The sequence below is a fragment of the Mus caroli genome, chromosome 10 (assembly GCF_900094665.2).
Source record: "Mus caroli chromosome 10, CAROLI_EIJ_v1.1, whole genome shotgun sequence".
NCBI lineage: Eukaryota > Metazoa > Chordata > Mammalia > Rodentia > Muridae > Mus > Mus caroli.
In genome coordinates this window covers 4,191,049-4,209,414 of record NC_034579.1, presented here as the reverse complement: position 1 = coordinate 4,209,414, position 18,366 = coordinate 4,191,049, and the positions used below count along the sequence as shown (strand labels likewise).

General features: G+C 43.5%; 2 protein-coding genes across 8 annotated transcripts in view; one reads left to right on the top strand and one right to left on the bottom strand.

The window, feature by feature from the left end:
• The window catches only part of Pcmt1 (protein-L-isoaspartate (D-aspartate) O-methyltransferase), a 48,272-nt gene extending 40,728 nt beyond the window's left edge, over nt 1-7,544 (top strand). For 6 of the 7 annotated variants that reach the window (XM_029482903.1, XM_029482905.1, XM_021173626.2 and 3 more), the window contains exons 7-8: nt 1,365-1,534; nt 5,947-7,544. In XM_029482903.1, the coding sequence (XP_029338763.1) occupies nt 1,365-1,534; nt 5,947-5,959 (183 nt within the window). In that variant the 3' untranslated portion in view covers nt 5,960-7,544. Of the gene's footprint in view, nt 1-1,364; nt 1,582-5,946 lie in introns of all 7 variants that reach the window. The other variant, XM_021173627.2, reaches the window with a different exon arrangement.
• Nucleotides 7,545-12,529: 4,985 nt separating this feature from the next.
• The window catches only part of Lrp11 (LDL receptor related protein 11), a 34,025-nt gene continuing 28,188 nt past the window's right edge, over nt 12,530-18,366 (bottom strand). The window contains exon 8 of the mRNA XM_021174499.2: nt 12,530-13,464. Within this exon, the coding sequence (XP_021030158.1) occupies nt 13,310-13,464 (155 nt within the window). The 3' untranslated portion in view covers nt 12,530-13,309. The remainder of the gene's footprint in view (nt 13,465-18,366) is intronic.

The window sequence follows — 18,366 nt, the reverse complement described above, 5'->3', positions numbered from 1 at the left end:
TCAGTACTCAGACTGTGTCTACACAGTCTGAGCTCAGTCCAGGAATTACACTCCACCTGGCTTGGGAACAGGAGGTGGCATAGAAGGAGCTCGGTGCTTATGTAGACTTGAGGTGTACATGTGATGCCAAGAAGGTAGAGATGAAAGGACTGGCCTTGGGAGCCAGCCTGGGGATGCAGGAAGACTCTTGTTTTTCATTAGAACTCAGTTATAACTCAGAAATATATTCAAAGGCAATTCAGTATTCAAGTATTACTTTAAAAAAAGCTGGGTGGTGGTGGTGCACACCTTTAATCCCAGTAGAGGCAGGCTAATCTCAGAGTTCTAGGTCTACAGGGTGAGATCCAGGAGAGCCAGGGCTACACAGAGAAACTTTGTCTCAAAAACCAAACCAAACAGGAAAATTAAAAATGTAAAAAAAAAAAAAAAAAATCTGGTGACCAAATTTTAACCAAAAACAACCTTCTTGGGGACGATACTATCCAAAGTGTCAGATTTCTTACTTATGAATAGCATAAGGTTGTATTATTCAAAGGGTAGTATATGATGTAACAGTTTTCAGACCGGAAGCATAGTCTTGGTGTATGTCCATAGGTCTGTTCTCATCCCAGCACTGAAGGTGTCTAGTCTAACCTCCACATGCAGCCCTGCACTGAGGATTCCCTTCCCGTTGTCTGAGAGACGCCCTAGATCCACCGAAATCGGATAGCACTTACTTGTTGGTTCTCTGTACTTCTCCCTTCTCCATGCCCCCTTCCACAACGATCTGGAACATGCTCCACTGGCATTAGAGTTCTCTGTTACAGTGTGTTCTGCCCAAACACACTGAGCTCTTTTGCTGTACCAGGCAGCTCTGTCAGGTGTTATAATGACAAAGATGAATATACGTAGCTCCTCTCATCAAATAACTTGTGGCTTAGTGGGGAGGTGGACAAGTAAAGGGGTAAGTGGGGAGTTAGTTACTAGGACTGCACTTTGTGCTCTCTGCTCAACCAACAGGGAATGAAAAGTATTTTTTGGAGGGGAGGAGGTCCAGAAAGTTGAAAGAGCAGCATTTAAGTTTGCTGTCACTAAGTCTATACAATGGAGGAATGCATAGGTCCCCTGTTAGAAAATCCAGTAACCTAGAGATGGCTTAAGTGTAGGCGGGTGTATAGTGTGTTATATGTAAGAGACCTGAGCCACTGGATTTTGTTAAGCCTGACGGGTCCTGAAATGAACCCCTAAGGACGCTAAGAAGTTACTTAGGAAGCGCCTTTCTGCTTCTGCCCACGGACATTGAACGTCACTCACCGCACTGTCCGATGGCATGGCTGTTTCACACCTGTAACTTGCTATGTGGGGTGTTTTGTTTTTTCTCCTAGTTAATAGACCAGTTAAAGCCTGGTGGAAGATTGATATTGCCAGTCGGTCCTGCCGGAGGAAACCAAATGTTGGAGCAGTATGACAAGCTACAAGATGGCAGTGTCAAAATGAAACCTCTCATGGGGGTGATATACGTGCCTTTAACAGATAAAGAAAAGCAGTGGTCCAGGTGGAAGTGATTTTCTCTTCTGCTCTTTCCTCCTCCACACAGTCAAGGTGAAAGGCTGTGGACTTTAAGACCTTAGCCTGCAAGAGCTGATTTGAGTGCTTTCCTTCATGCTACTCCATTAAAGCATCAGAAACTCATGGCATTAAAGAGTGACAAGTGTTGCATGGTCAGGTTGACTCGCAGCTTTAGAAACGGAGGGTGAGGCCTGGTCGGCACGGCATGCTTTGCAGGCTGACCTTATTTATTTATCAGATTTTCCTGCATATTTATGTCATGTTATAGCTGATATATGGCTATGGAAATAAATGCTTTGATCTGGAAAAGAAGCCACCATTTCTTGCTTTATTCACTCCCTCTAATACTACTGTGACAAGGAGAAAGAAAAATATTTGGAAAGGGCAAAGATATTTGTCCCAGTTTTCAAAAAAAAAAAAAAAAAACAAGTCAGAATCCCAGAGAGGACAGTCCCAGAGAGGTTGATGTCTTTGGGTCAGTTCCTTAGGTGTGCATCAGTGGTCTCAGAACCACCGTAAGCAGTCAGCGTGTCGGCATGCTGTAGATTAGGACCGCCAGTTTTGAGCGCTTTTGGATAAATTTTGAGAGGAAAGGGATTCCAGAAGCTGTCCAGTGATACCTACGCACCAGGTCTCGTAGGTGCCTGGAGGGCATGCAGCACAGAGCTGCCCTCACAGCAGTGCTGTCCCCATAGCATCACATGGCTCACTAGGAAGCCAGTACCTGCTTTAGCTCAGTGCCACCGTCTCAGCCGAATGCCTCCTCCTCTCTCCCCATGGAGAGATGCAAGGACAGCATAGTGAGTGGAGTGTTGTGCCCTGTTGCTTGAAACTGGTGTCCAAATAAGGGTGATCTCTCAGTGTCTGCCTTAGAACCCTTCCTAGTTGACAAAAATCTTATTTCAAGAGGATTTTTGGTTTGGTTTGGTTTGGTTTGGTGGCAATTTTAAGTACAATGGAACTTTTAATTTTGCTTTCTAGACAAGCACCATTGAATGACTTTTTAAAATTCCTGTGTGTGTGTGTGTGTGTCTTTGCATGTGTGTATGCCATTGCATGGGTGTGGAGCTCAGAGAACAACTTGGAGAAGTCAGTTCTCTCCTACTATGTGGGGCCCAGGGATTGAACTTAGATTCTGAGTATAGACAGTAAGTCACCTTTACCCACTGAGCCATCTTGAGAGTTGCAAAAGTAATAACTTAATTGCTTAAAGCAGTGTTTTACTCTTGGATTTGTGATCATCCATGAATATATTAGACCAATCAGGGGCCTCACCCTTCAAAAACAAAAACAAAAACAAACTATAACAACTCTCCACCTCCCCACAGCCAGTTGACAGTATCCACCGTCCCCGTGCTGGGACTTTGTGTGGCTTCAAGTTGTGTGTTGCTTTGTGCATGCGGTCACAGTCTCTGTGACTTCAGATGTGCAACTCAGCCTCACCACTGTATCTGGGGAAAGCGACGGTTTGCTCACAGTCAGCCACTGCCTCCGGCTCAGTCTTTGCAGCCTGTCTCTGCAATGATCCCAAGCCTTGGGTGAGGTATGATGTCCCGTTTAGGGGTGAGGTATGATGTCCCGTTTAGGCCTGAGCACCCCACAGGCACTCATTCCTGCATGCTAACTAGTTGTGGGTCTCTGTATTCATTGCTATCTACTGCAGAAAGGAACTTCCTTGATGACCAAATCTATAGGCACAACGAGAAGTCATCGGGCATCTATTTAATACTGTTAGACTAGCAGAGTAATAGTAGTAAGTTCTGCCCGAGGGCCACAGGTTCTTGGCCCTAAGACAGGGACCAGATATGGGTTCCATTGTATGGAGTGGGTCTTAAATTCAATCAAACAGTGTGCCTACTCCCATGGCAGTTGTGCTACTACTGTACTAGTGGGCACATCAGACAGTCATTATTATAGTTTGCAGATTTCACAGCTGAATAAAGATAGGTGATTCCTTTCCTCCTTTCAGTATAACATTTTCCATTTTATTTAACTATAAAAGCTAGCCATTAGGGATGGTAGTGTTCCAGGTCAGCACTAGCTTGAGTTCCCCATAGTTTATGGCTCAAGTATGGTGTCTCAGCACTAGGGTCGTACTGACAGTTTCTGGTAAGTACCAAGAGCAATGGCCTAGCCCCTAGCAGTAAAACTGCCCCACTTCTTCTTCAGGAGAATCTCTTCCCATTGCAGCAATCCCTGCATCTTCCTGACTCAAACTGTTAGGAAACAATGGTGTTTATCTCCTCATAGTATATCTCACTTGTTCTTGAATGACTCTATATGATTCAGTATTACTAACACAGAGCTATTAAAACAATACAACAAACCTACATGGTTGTAACCTACTGACAAACATATAGCAATTTTTAAAGAGCCTTTCTAAGTCTTGGGCATGCTCCTTTTTATTGTAAATGATCAGATAAAGGTAAGCAGACTTTTAAACATCGGGGAAAATTCAGTAACTAGAAAGTTGGATGGCTTTGAGAGTTAGGTTGTGTGGAAGGTGAGTATGTATTCACAGCAAATGTTTCCTTTTCCTTGTACCCTAGAATTTAAAATTCTACTCGAAAAGCTTGTTTTTTTCATGAGAACAAAGTCCAGATGGGCCCCAGTAGTAGATTACTTGCATAGCATGCTCATGATGTCCTTGAGTTTGATCGCTAGTATCCCCACAAAAAACCAAGAAACCAAAGCAAAGCAAACCATAACAACCTCAAAGCAACCACCACCACCACAGCAGCAGCAGCAGCAGCAGCAGCAGCAGCAGCAGCAGCAGCAGCAGCAGCAGCAGCAGCAGCAGCAGCAGCAGCAGCAGCCATGATGGGCAGGGCATTTGGAGATGTGTTACGTTGTTGATGAGCGTTAGGATTTGTTTATTAGTTACTTAACGCCTTGCAAGAAATAAACACAGGTTTTACAGTTTAGTATCCTAATTCATGCTTTAATGAACTTAGTGAATAGAGCAAGGGAACCCTCTGTTGACTGATAATCTAACATGTTCATGAATTGCAGTTGAGACTATTTTATGCTAATAATAAAGCTGTTGTTAGAAGACTATTTTTGGATGGAATAGAACCGATCATTGTCATGTAAAAGATAACCCAGAGGCTGGAGACCTGTCTTGGCTTATAAAGCGCTTGCTGTGCCAAAAGGGGTTGGGTAGGGCTGAGTTCCGGTCCCTGGCATCACACTAAGTGGGTAGGGAAGAGTGAGGCAGGTGGATTCTGTGGGCTTACTGACCAGCTAGTCTTGCAGTCTTGATGCTCCAGATTCAGAAATAGACTCTGAATCAAAAACTAGAGTAGTCTGGCCTCTATGCACACACACACACACACACACACACACACACACGCACGTGCACACACACACACACCAGTCATGTAGCATAAAAAGGGGCTTACTAGAGAAATAATTATCTTGGTATCATTTATAACACAGGCACATTATTTGTTAAGCTTTGAACACAGCACCACCCCGGGAAAGCTCTCACCTCACATCTCTATCATAGCCAAAGCATTCATCTTAGGTTTTGCCGAGACAGGTTGGTAGAACGCCTGAGCTTTGGCCTGCAACCAGTTCCTGTTTGTCTGCTGCTCACACTTTCTCTATACATAGTATGTAATATTTCTCTGAGTCAGTTGAGATTTAATCATGATATCACACATATCCCTAAGGAATTGAGTGTTGAGTGATATCTTTATCATGCAAGTTACCTTCCAGGAGGCTTTCTGGTGCTTTTGTGTATTTCTGTGCTTACTGGCTTCATTGAGGTAGAGTTTACATGCCATCCACTTGACTTTAGATGGCCCACTTCCCTCTCCTCTCGCTGGCAGCTGCTGGCCCCATGCTGCACGTGGCTGACTGAATGGTTTCCTTGGAGCTGATAAAGCTGCCTTATGAAATCAGCTGACAGGTATAAAAACCTGCCATCAGACGATGCATTTTCTCCAGAGAATTTGGGTTGCAAGTGCCAACAGACCCTCTAAGCAAAAGACTACTCTTTTCATCCAGTTTTGTGATTATATCTATTTAAAAACTTGAACTCTAAATGTTTAAATTATAGTAAATAAAGTAGGTCGGCAAGATGATCCTAGACACAAGTCATAAGTTTTCTGAATTCTTTTGCCTTGAAAGGAAGAAGTTTTACCTTTAGAATTAAAAAAAACCAACTTGGGGTTTGTGGTTTGCTTCTGTGTTTGGGAGAAGCATCAGAGATGCTTGGAATGACTGGTGTCAGTTTGCTTTGGCTTGGGGTTTAATGGGCTTTTATTTCTCTAACTATGTTGCTTGGAGTGTGAATATCTTACTACTGACTTGAATGTTGCCTCTAAATTGTTCGAGGGCCAGCCAGTTCACAGCATGTAACCCCTAATTACATTGTTTCTACTCTCTCCCCAGGGATGAATTGTGAAAGCAACGGGAGCTTGACCAGTCTATAAACCGCAGTGGGCCGCTCCTCTCGGTCCTTACAGCATTTGAGAACCAACAGCATCACAGCTTGTTTTGGACTTTGTTACACTCTTACTTTCAGCATGAAAACGTGTGGTTTTGTAGGGTTTCCTAATTCCAAATGGCGAGGAGCCAAACTGATAGAGGAAGGTTGCAGGGCGTTAACTGTGTGTGTTGTTTTAACATGCCCACATTTCACTTTAAAAAAATATTAAAAGAAAGGGTTCTCCAACTGGAAAAATTAGTTTTGATGAGTGGCTTTGCTTTTCTTGGACACTTAATTCTGTTCCAATATTAATTTATCAGATTTCTTTTGTGCATCAGATAACACCACATTCACAAGTTTAGCTTCTTTGGTAGCCAATGTCTGTTAGATGCTACTAAGAAAACAGAGATGAGCTTTTTCTTAAAAGCCTTTGATGTGGTGTCATAGGATAGCATGTCGTAGATACAATCAGCTGCTGTTACCTTAAAACTAGGTGTTTGTAAATACTGAAACTTGAGATGACGATGATGGCAGGTGGTGTCCCAAAAACACTCAGCTGTTCCGATTGGAAATTTTGATGTAAATTTCCTCTTTCTAAAAATGCTAGGAGGCTTGTAGCTCAATATCATTTATCTGTTTCTAGTTTGCTGCTGGTAATGTATCTGCATCTAACATTCTGTGTAAGCGATTGTGTCTTTGCACAGTTTATGCAGCGCTGCTTTGCCAAATAAAATTAAAAGCAAAAGAAGCATTGGTGGCCTTTGAATCTAGAAGAACACAGGTCTGCTAGGTCCAGATGCTGCCCACAGTCATGGGGAAGCGTCGTAGTCTTACAATATTCTAGGAGGTAGATATGCATAGCATTCGCCCACTCTATGTGGCTGCATTTCTTCAGGACAGAGACTCTGTGTTCATTGTTTCTCTCTGCCTTCCTAGCCCAAGGCTTGCTTTTTAATAGCTCTGTAGTAAATGCTCAGTGAGTGAGTGGGTGAATGTAGTATGGGGAAGAATGTGGTTGAGAGTAAACATGCTGAAATCCATGTCTCATCTATAAATAGATTCATTAATAACTGTAAAATGTCTGTGAAGGCAATGGCACTTTGAAGATCTTATTTAAATATGGTTTTATATTTTCTAATAAGACTTTAGTTTTTTGTGAAGATTCTAGAACTTGAGAGAAGATTACAAGCTCCCGGTAAACGGGGCTAAGCAAAGCAAAGCCAAGCCTTCCCTCTCTGTGTAAGGGCACAGAATTCTAACAAGAAGATTCTTAGAGTCTGAGCAGCCCATCCCCACTCTTCACACCTTAAATTACTGATTTAAAAAAGTCACGCAGACATCACCTGACAAGTGTCTCTTCTCGGCTTAGGTCTCAGTCCCAGGAAACTAGCATTACTGTGCTCCCGCAGACTTGACAACCTTAACCAGCTTTGGTTTGCTGCTGGTTGTTGCTTTGGAATCCTGTCAGTGACCCCCTGGAGTCCAGGATGCATGGTCATTTGAAATATGTGTAAAGTCAAATGTTCATTCAGGCTTTAAAGCAAATAAATTCTTAAACTTACCCACCAGTCTGGATCCTTGGCAGTCATTGCACATTACAGCACGCAAATCTCTGTGCTAGGCTTCAGAACGGAAGGTGGTGCTTCCACTTCAGTTTGCCGTCCAGCGGCGGGGACAGTTTATAAATAGGCACCATAAACTGCACCCAATTTGTACAGAAACTCTGTGCCCAAGCCTTGCTCGTAGACTTTACACTTTTAGGAGTTGAAACTATAGGATGTTGAATGAACAGCCAGTTTTAATAGCAGCACTAAGAGGGTAGAGATAGAATAATGGTTTTAATGAGGTCTAAGCCCTTTATTGTGTTTAAGACAGGTAAGAAATGGCTGATTTTCTGTGTGCATAATTTCCAGAGCATTTTATTTTCCTCATAGAAAGTACATCTGGGGCTGGTGAGATGGCTCAGTGGGTAAGAGCACCCGACTGCTCTTCCGAAGGTCCAGAGTTCAAATCCCAGCAACCACATGGTGGCTCACAACCATCCGTAACGAGATCTGATGTCCTCTTCTGGAGTGTCTGAAGACAGCTACAGTGTACTTACATATAATAAATAAATCTTTAAAAAAAAAAAAAAGAAAAAGAAAGTACATCTGAATACATATAATGTAAAGGGCAATGAAGATACTTTGAGTCATTATAGGTAGTGTGATCTTGTGAATAAATTCTTCCTATAGATTTGCTCTTCCTAGAAGCTAAATCTAGCTGGCAGACTTGGGTTGCAGCAATAAGTTTATGTCAGGGTTGAGTTTCTCTTCAGGGCTGCTGCTCTTTCCCAGCCAGGAACAGGACAAATAGGCACCCGGGGAAATGACGTACACTACTGACCACACCAATGCTTAGGACTTCATCCCCCATGCAGCTGCCATGTTTTATTGTTTGTTTGTTTATTTGTGGCAGGTGGGGGTGGATAGCAAGATGGCTCAGGGGGTAAAGAGGCTTGCTGCCAAACCTGAAGACCTGAGTTTCACCCTCCCCACCCCTGAAGACCCACAGATTAGAAGGACAGCTGACACCTGCAGATTGTTCTCTGACCTTCAGGCATGGTAGCACTTGCCTGAAATCCCAGCACTCGGAAGCAGGAAGGGTCAGAAGTCATCCTAGGTTACGCAAGTACAAGGCCAGCCCGGATCCCATGAGAGCCTGCCTTACAGGAAAGAAACAAAAAGTTCCTCCAGTGCACCTCTGCACTAAAACATCGTAAGCATTGAGTGGGCTCTCAAGGAGAGTCAGTTTTTTAAGTAATAACTTTGTAAACTCTTCAAGCTATTCTTGAAGGGATTCCTCAGAGTTTCTAAGGCCTTTTATCTCTCTAGATTTTTCTAATTTCTGGTAGTTTAGTGTAGCACCAAAGAAAGTCATGACAGTGTTGTCACCCAGCACTGATAAACAAATAGCAAGCATGAGTCATCTTATAAATTGTTGTAGAACTCAACCGCTGATAACTTATTTTAGGTAAGCACTTAAACTCTTGGAGCATACAAATCATTTCTTATCGATTATTGTGTTCCTGATGTCCTAATATCTTAATGTATTCTGTAGTGGAGATGGGCCCTGACTGGACTTTGGTTGCATCTCTGGGCTTCTACCATCTTTCAGAAAGATAGTAGTATTTTGCCCTTAGCATTGTTAAAGGTTCTCAGTAAGAGGACCCACTTGAAAAGGATACTGGCCCAAGGAAGCCTGTGACTGTGCATTGGAATATAATAAAATGGAAATGAAGTCTAATAATTGGTTCAACTTGAATTCTTTAGTCATAACAGTTGTTGGTTGGCTCTCCCCTATCAACCCTGGGTTCATCTTTTTAGCTCTGTTTTTTGTTTACATCAAGAGTTTGTTCAATTCTCTTCTTGCTTGTGGGGAGGAAAACAGGGTAATTGATGTTCCTCTGCCAGTACACACAGGGTGGTTGCTGACCTGGGTTGGTGAATGCTGGGAGCCTCTGGTGTCTGTTTCACTTCTCACTCTGCCTTCTTTTCTGTCGCCCTTCAGGGCTGAGAATCTGAAGAATTTATTCAGACAGTACCAACAGGAGGAGGATGACACACATGAAAATTGTCAGAAGGTTAGGTAGTGGCAGAACAAAGGACATTTGAATTGTGAGCAGGCTTGAGGCACCCACACATTTGGCCATGTCTTCCAAAATGCATTGCTTGGCTTTTTTCCTTTTTTCTCCCCTATCACTATTGATTTAGCATTCTTATTATTTTACAAGGATTTTTTACCCAGACATTATGTAGTGATGGGAAGAGCTCAGGTAGTGGTGCCGCGTGAACCCACAGCCTTGAGCCAGGGCACACCACGTATGATCTCGGCTCCAGTGAACAGTTAGGAGATGGGCAGCAGACCTGAAGAAAGCAGGCTAGGAAGTTAAAGATGGGTGTTATATAGCATCTGACTTTCTGTATCAGATACCCTGGACAAAATAAAAGCAGGAGGCATCATGGCCTTGGATTGGCTCATCCACTGTTCTGATCTATTCTTTGCACAGACCTCTGTGATGGTACATTTAGTGATGACAGTCTAGTTTTTTTAGGCACATAAAATGATGACAGTATAAAAGAGCACTCGAAGCAGCCTTTCTTTATACCCAACAGTTTTTCCTAAGCCATTTTGTAAATTGTTTTTATATTAAAATTAGGTTTTTGTTTTGTTCATGCACAGGGTCTGTGTAATCCTGGTTAACCTGGATCTGCCTGCCTCTGCCTTCCAAGTGCTGGGTTAACTTCACCACCTGGTTAAAATTGCATTAAACAGGACTGTACTTGGGATCTCAATGTTCCAATGTCACAAGGGGCTCTCAGACTTCAGCCCATTTCTGAGACACCTGCTGTGGGTCTTAACTTTATTTCTGTCATCTTTGGTCATGCTTTGCCAAGGACTCTTAGCAGCATGTAGCCCCAGAAGTCACTGTAACTTTCTCTCTTTTCTGCACAGTACTAGACCCACCTAGGGTAAGAGCTAGGAGAATAAAGCCACAGGCAAGACGTTTGAAGCCAGTTAAGCCAGCGTCATGAGGCCGCTTGGGAAGAAACCACTGCTTTCCCCTTGGTGCATAAGTAGAGCAGGTCTTTGTGAGAAGTCCTCACTGAAATTTAAACAATCTGAAGCTGTACAAAACTTTGGGTCCAGAAGCATAAAGGCTGTTGTGCTAGGAAGTGGTAACACCTAACCAGAAATGGGGCCTAGACATGAAGAGGTAAGGGGTGACAAGTTACAGCCCCCTGTAGTCTCAGCAGCTCAGGGTCAAGGCTTATATTAAGAGTGTCCCTGGGGTGACTCTGAAGGAATGCATGAAGGGAAAGACTCCATCTGTGAGATGTTTACATGAGCAATCCAGTCAAAGCCCCCAACAAACAGACTGCCTTGGACAGCCATCTTGTTTGGATTGAGGGAAAATACAGGAAAAGAGCAAACTCAGCAAGTGTTGGTGTGACAAAAGAGCAAGGGGGAAAGACAACTTCTCAGTCATTACAAGAAAGAGGGGGAAAGTTCCTACCAAAGAGACTATATCTCAGAAGTAAATGACAATCAAATATGGAAGGTGGGGTACCTGCTGTCACCTTGTCCTAAGAACCAAGTTGACGAGTGAGTTTTAAGCTTTTGGGTAGGCCTTAGGGAAAGGCTGTGATGCAGCTTGTTTAAGAGGTAAAGTGTCCTTTATTTTTATTTTTTAAGATTTTATTATTATATCTAAGTACACTGTAGCTGTCTTCAGATGTACCAGAAGATGGCGTCAAATCTCATTACAGATGGTTGTGAGCCACCATGTGGTTGCTGGGATTTGAACTCGGAACCTCTGGAAGAGCAGTCAGTGCTCTTAACTGCTGAGCCACCTCTCCAGCCCCAATGTACCCTAAGTCACTGACAAGACAACTCTTAGAGGCCTTGTCCAGCTGGAGATAAGGAGAACTAGGTAGGGCCTGATCTTCTCCAGCAGACTTGATGTGGCTTGGGGTGACTGACTTTCCTACAACCCTCAGGGTCCATTTGTGAAAACAGAGTTGGCATGACTGAATCCAAATACTAGAGTTTGGGCACATTTCATAATCTATAATTTATAAGAAAGGATTTTTTTTAAGGCATAAGAATAAAATAGTTTATTAAAGGACTGGTACATACAAGGCATCTTTTCTCAAATACTTCAAAACAATAGCAATACTAGATTGTAGATAACTTCTTTGTATATAAAAAAATGTGCAGAAAGAAACATGCCTTATCAGTTTCTATTTACTGGGTATGGCTATAGGTGACCTCTATGAAAATGAGCCGCACAGCATCACAGAGTGTAGCTAAGTTCACTCAACATTCATTCTCAGACTGCTACTGTAACATTTACACCATTGATTAGCTCTAAATAGTCAGTAAGAGGCTGGAGTTAGAGTCTCAAGAGACAAAAGCAAACATTTGTTTTTCTAGAACTACCCTTTGCTTAACACATTTCAGTAGGTTATATTCCCTCACCAAAATCTAACCCTGTGTTAAAGGAACCACCTACTTTATATTGAGTCTAAACTAATGAGACTACAGTGGTTTTTAGTGTTTTGTAATGTTTGCCACTTAGGGTAAAGAAACTAGGAACATCATGATTATAAACAGGCACCACACTGCAGTCCCCTCAGAGTAGCCTCTAGAGTATACACCCTGGCACTAAGTGGTGATGGGAAGATCTGCCTTTACTGTCTACAAACTTAAAGATGTTAAGCTGGATGCCAGTTTCCTGCAAAGGGGAACTTGTGCAAAAGTGCTTTCTGCTCTGGAAATACATCCTGACATTAGTTGATTGTACATTATAACATTTCAATAACATAAAGAACAGTGAGGGCTGGGGTGTAGATCAGTGGTAGAGCACTTATCTAGCCCAACCAGGCTCCTGCGTCCCACCTCCAGCCCTGCAAGACATACGAAGGGAAGCATCTGGCTCATTCCATTGAAAAGCCTGCGATACCTGGACATGGCAACATGTTTACAAACACCCAGACATCACCGTTTGGATTGATAATTCGCACGTTTTTTCATCAGAAAGGCTCATGTTGAGAACCAGTGCACTTGTAAAGCAGCCACACCGCTCCATTCCATGAAGCAGCATTGAGTAGATTGTCCTTACGTATCCCATGGCTGGGGTTCTATTTGCTTTTGCCTGCCAGCCCCCTCTCCTCTGCTGCCAGCTTGCTCTCATTTCATAACCACCTACAGTTGCCCCTAGCCAAAAGGGATTCTTCTAAGGTCAGCCAGGTGTGGCAGCTACCACCATGGCCTGGTCAGAAGCATAGGGTGGGGCCGGGTGGAGAACCTATATTCCTCCCCTGTGGGACATCACTGATCTATTCAGAATGCTTATAACATCCAGACAGACCTGCCATTGGTAACATCTCACTGAGGGCAAATTCATTTAACATCCTTTTTCAGAGGTATTTGGCAGAGGAAAAGAAAGTAGAGCTCATGAGAACTCAGTGGAGAGAAGAGAGCCAGAAGATAAGAAAGCTGATAGGGGCCAGCAGTTGGCACCTCACAAATAAAAGGCAGGACTTCCATCTGTCACCTCGTCACATGCTGACTTTCTGTCTCAGCAAACAAGCTTCAGTCTTATGAATTCCTCTCTACCTTTGAAGACATCGTACATCCCAGGGAAATGATTTCATGATAAGTCAAGGCTTGTGTTTGCACTGTCTTCTAGCACAGTTTAAAACAAAACATCTTAATGATAGAACCCAAAGAACAGATTGTGAGGGATAGCCATCCTTGCCCCGAGCTGCTTCAGGAACTTTGTTACAGATACATCCCATTGATGAGGTAGTCAGACTCCTCAGATGTAATGGGACGGGCTTTCTTAAGTTTCTGCTTCACCAGTCGGAGTCGGCATGTCACCATGAGAAGCAACAAAACAGTGATGGCCAGACCTAATGCCAGAGGTAGCACCGCACCTATGCAAGGTTTGAAAAAAAAAAAAAAGTGACAGTAAGTGATTGGCAACAGTGATGGCTACTGGCTACTATGTGACACTTGGCATGCATTAATTTACCCTGTCTGAATAGCTCCAGTTGATGCTAGTTTTACTGTTGCTTTTGGACAAAGGCACAGGGAGGTTAATTCCCCTGCATAGGTCTAGTCTTAAACCAAATTCTTTACAAGACTCTTACAATTTTTTTTTTTCTTTACAAAATTGGCATCAGGAGTAGAGCCACTGCAGTGACATCATCCTTATCTCCAACTATAGTAGAGACTGTGACCATGAGAAATGTTTTCATTATCGTCATACATGACAGTTATGGCCAGACATGATCATCTTCTCATTAGCTGTAGTCTAACTCCCGATTTCTGGTTCTGGTAGAGCTTAAGATATTCACTTCCAGGGTATCATAGATGGCTCAACAGTTAAGAGCACTTATCTCTCTTCCAGAGGACCCAGCTTCAATTCCCAGCATGCACTTAGCAGCTCACAACCATCTGTAACTCTAGTTCAAGGATCTGATGCCCTCTTTTGGCCTCCACAGGCACCAGGCGCTTGTGTGGTACCCCATATGCATACAATTAAATTTTAACTTTTTTTTTTTTTAAATCTAGGGATCCTACTATCCCCCAGTAGACTATTTATTGAAAACTAACCTTAAATATGCTGGTATACTTGGTCAGCCCTAAAACCAGAGGCATATAAATATAGGCAACACTAAACAGACTAAACAGATTGTATTTATGCAAGGGGTGTGTGTGTGTGTGTAAGAATAGTAAAAAGAGTCCATGAACTTTCCAGGGTTAGGGGAAGCATGTGAGAAAGGGGAGGGAGGGACTAATATTATTATATTCTAATTAAAACTAAAACTGTAAAAATCTGCTGGTGTAACTTTGGTTTCCCATGGGGCTGGTCCTAGGTGGCAGACCAAAATAGCCTGCAGTCTTGCAGAGTCTGGAAGGGGCATGGTAGATCTGTCTCCAGTCAGGCTCAGCAGCAGCTTCTATTCTTAGTCCCCTCCACACTTGAGTAGGGCCAGGTTGTGATGACATGGTGACACTATTTTTAGTTGCACCTTCTTGCAACTGGGCAAACTAGAGGAGCCAACATATCCGTGTGCAGTTCAATTCTGAAACATTTCATTTTGCTTATTTATTCTGTGCTCATTGATAGCTTTCCATGTGCCAGACACTGGCCTAAGTGCTACTAATCAAAGATCAACATTTTTTTTAATTGTTGCTCACAAAAATACCCAGCCTCAAGGATATACTAACTGCTAGCTTTATAGCTGAAGTAACTCAAGCACATGAGCTGGTACTAATGTTGTACCCATTTTACACACAATGAAAACTGAGGCATCTAATTCCGTGTCACCTGTGGTCTAGTCCCTACAGTGCTGATTTCCCTAACAGGGATGTGAGAACATATCTGAGTAACTTAAATCTGAGTAGACAGACATTTATTAGAAAGACTACAGGGTAATACTGCTACAACAACAGTGTCCTGTCTGCCTGTAGGGAAGGAAGACTTTGCTAGAGTGACTTGGGTCTTAAGATAAATTCGTTACATGTGTTTGTTCTTGAATACATGTGTATACTTTGGAGCATTTTCTGACTAACCTGCCTAGAGGACTGCAGTTCTCAACTTTCCTAATGTTGCAGCCCTTTAGTACAAGTCTGGGTATCTGCGTGTGGGCCGACCTGCCTGTGGTCTCACATATTTCCGATGGCCTTAGGTGACTCTTTCATTCAACCCCAAAAGGGTTGTGACCCACAGGTTGAGAAACTACTGTTGTAGAGGAGTCCAGCAGTGTCCCCTGAGGCTCCTCTGTTATCTGGTCTAAGTATCTAGGGGCTGTCAGCACAGAGGCCGGGCTGTTGCAGTGAACATGAGATCAATAGATAGAAAGGAAGATCCAGAAGACCCAGCAGGCTCCATGGACAGGAGTCAGAGGACAGACAGAAAGGCAGCAGAAGACACTTCATGGAGAGTGGTTGGGGAGTATGGGATGCTCCACAGAGCATAAAGGCTCCTAGGGTGGGGTCTGAGGAGTCCGTTGGATTAGCAAATGGAAATTTATTTACAGGAGACTGGGCTATTGACTGTTTTGTGCACAGAAAGACACCCAAATGCTTGCAGCCACAGAGGTTATGAACCCGTGGAGAGAGGGAGACTAAGAGATGACCACAAAATACAGCTGAGGAGATGGCTGCATCAGAGAGAGGTGGCCATGGGTGGGAATGCCCTTTCCCATAGGAAAATACAAAATACAGCTGAGGAGATGGCTACATCAGAGAGAGGTGGCCATGGGTGGGAATGCCCCTTTCCCATAGGAAAATACAAAATACAGCTGAGGAGATGGCTACATCAGAGAGGTGGCCATGGGTGGNGGCCATGGGTGGGAATGCCCCTTTCCCATAGGAAAATACAAAATACAGCTGAGGAGATGGCTACATCAGAGAGGTGGCCATGGGTGGGAATGCCCTTTCCCATAGGAAAATACAAAATACAGCTGAGGAGATGGCTACATCAGAGAGAGTTGGCCATGGGTGGGAATGCCCCTTTCCCATAGGACAGGAAGAGAGGGTGGGGCAGGCAGAACAGTCTGAGGGTAGCTGAGGAGTTCCCTCCAGACAGCCTTCACTTTAGGCACTTAAAACTGGTCCCAGATACAGCTCGCCTCATCTTGACATGACCTGGAGCTGATTTTACCCGAAAGGGCTTTCCAAACTCCAGGTTAATAGCAGAACACCAAGGACAGTCCTGTGTCTGGAGCATAGGGAAAGATGTGGAAGTTACTTTAGTGTCCAGGGGTAACAAGTTTTAAGGTAAGAAAACCTGCAGCCAATGCACAACTTAGAAGCTGGTTCTAGAACCACCTTCCATCCCACAGCCCTGCAGTCTGGAAGCATCCAGAACCTACTTCCCCTCCTTGCTTCCCAGTGCCCTGGGGGTTACAGCCACTGCTGGCTCCTAGTGCCATCCTTATGAGAGACATTTTCAAAGGATTAAGTGGCCTACAAGTGTCAGGACCAAGACAAAGAAAGAAACTTTGTTCTCCTCCTGATAGGAGCTCAGACACCTTTAACCTCTTCAGCCTGGAATCTAACAGCCCCAGGTCTACCTGTCCATGTCCTGTCTGTTAGCCTCGGAGTCTGGGTTGATCAAAGATGAAAGCCAGTGTTTAGGCTAAAGGTGGGGGGCAAATTTTGGGTGGACTCCTAAATCTCAGCCCTAATCCTTCGGCTCAGGCCCACCACACATGGCAAGACAGATGTGAAATTCACGAAAATTTCCATTTTTCAAATCAGGTATGAGGTTGCTAATGCCTACTTAAGTCTCTTTCCCTCTCCTTCTCCCTCCCCACTTCCTCTCTCTCCATCCCTCCCCTCATCTATATCTTATCAGAATACTGAAACATATTCTTTTCCTTTTAAATGGAGTTGTGTGTCTGTGTAGTTGTATGTGTGAGTGCCCACACCCATTTGTGTGGTGTGGTGTGGTGTATGTGTGTGTGTGCGCGCGGTATGGAGTGTGTGTGTGTGGTGTGTGTGTATATGGTATAGGGTGTATGTGTGGCGTTGTGTGTGTGTATGTGTGTGTAGCCTCCCCCAGCCTGAAGCGGGCTGATGAAAACCTTGCTGCCGCTAAGAATGAGAATACCTGGGGTGGAGCCTTCCGACCTAGATGGCTCTATTGTTCTGTCACCTGCCTCTGCTCTCCTCCAGGATACATCCTATCCTGCACATCGCCTACAGGCTGGCTCTGGACACAAAGAATGGACTGGCAGGGGGATGGGCCTTCCCCCTTTATAAGCACAGTCTCTTACTAAACTCGAAGGCCTTAATCGGAACGTAGTCTTGGCTTCATTATCTTTTCTCGCCGTCTAAGCCTCTTTCAGCCCCAGCCTGCCTCCCAGGTGTACCCTGCTCATGTAGGCCTCGGGCCGGCATACAACAGATTGGCGGTCGAACCAGGGACATTGGAACGGTGGGGAAACACTGAGGGAATTGCTGTCTTGTGTGGAGCTCCATGAGAAGGAAAAAATCAGAAGATTGTATTGGGCACAGTGAGCAACTGGTATTTATGCTAGCGCTGGTTTTAAACTTCATTTTTTAGTGTTGCTGGAGGTGCGATAGGATAGGACGCCTTGCTTTATTCTCTCTGGCCCCTACAGCAGAAGTTCTCTGCCCTCTTTGTGTTGTCTAATGTCTGGTGCACCAATCCGTTCAATGTCAATTCATGTGTATTTTGTCTCATTGTCTGAATGACTGAATATTCTGTTTCATGTTGAAAAATAAAAATGGCTAAGACTTTATCTGCTGGTTCAGCAAAGCCCGAGAGTGGCCCAAACATTAGCCAAGAATCAGGCACAGCAGGGGAGCCACTGCTGAAAAAACTGCTTTTAAAGAAAAGGAGTCTACAGCTTCTTAGTTTTAAGGCAAAAAAAAAGCTGATAGTTGGTTTTGTCCTAGAAAATTCTCTGCAATCGTGATTATTGTGTTTAGCAAATGACAAAGTGCTTTTTTATCTTATAGCTATAAAAAGTAAAATTCTTTGATTGGTCTAAATTTATAAGATCCCTGTAGCCACTTAATTTGGTTTTTACTGGTCTTAAAGGTATAATATGCTCTGTGTTGTCTTCATCACAGAATATTAGCTTATAAGTTATTGGGTATGATTTAAAAGATGTAACATTGGTAGCAAGACAGCTTTAAATTGGTAACTCAGGTTTGGAGTCTTTCAAACATGTGGCATAAAGCAGGCCAAAAAACTAGGCCTCTAAGGATACTTCTAGTTGAGATAATATTTAATGTGATTATTATCCTAAAAGGTAGACTTAAAGATAAGATTTAAAACAATGTCTCTTTAATGA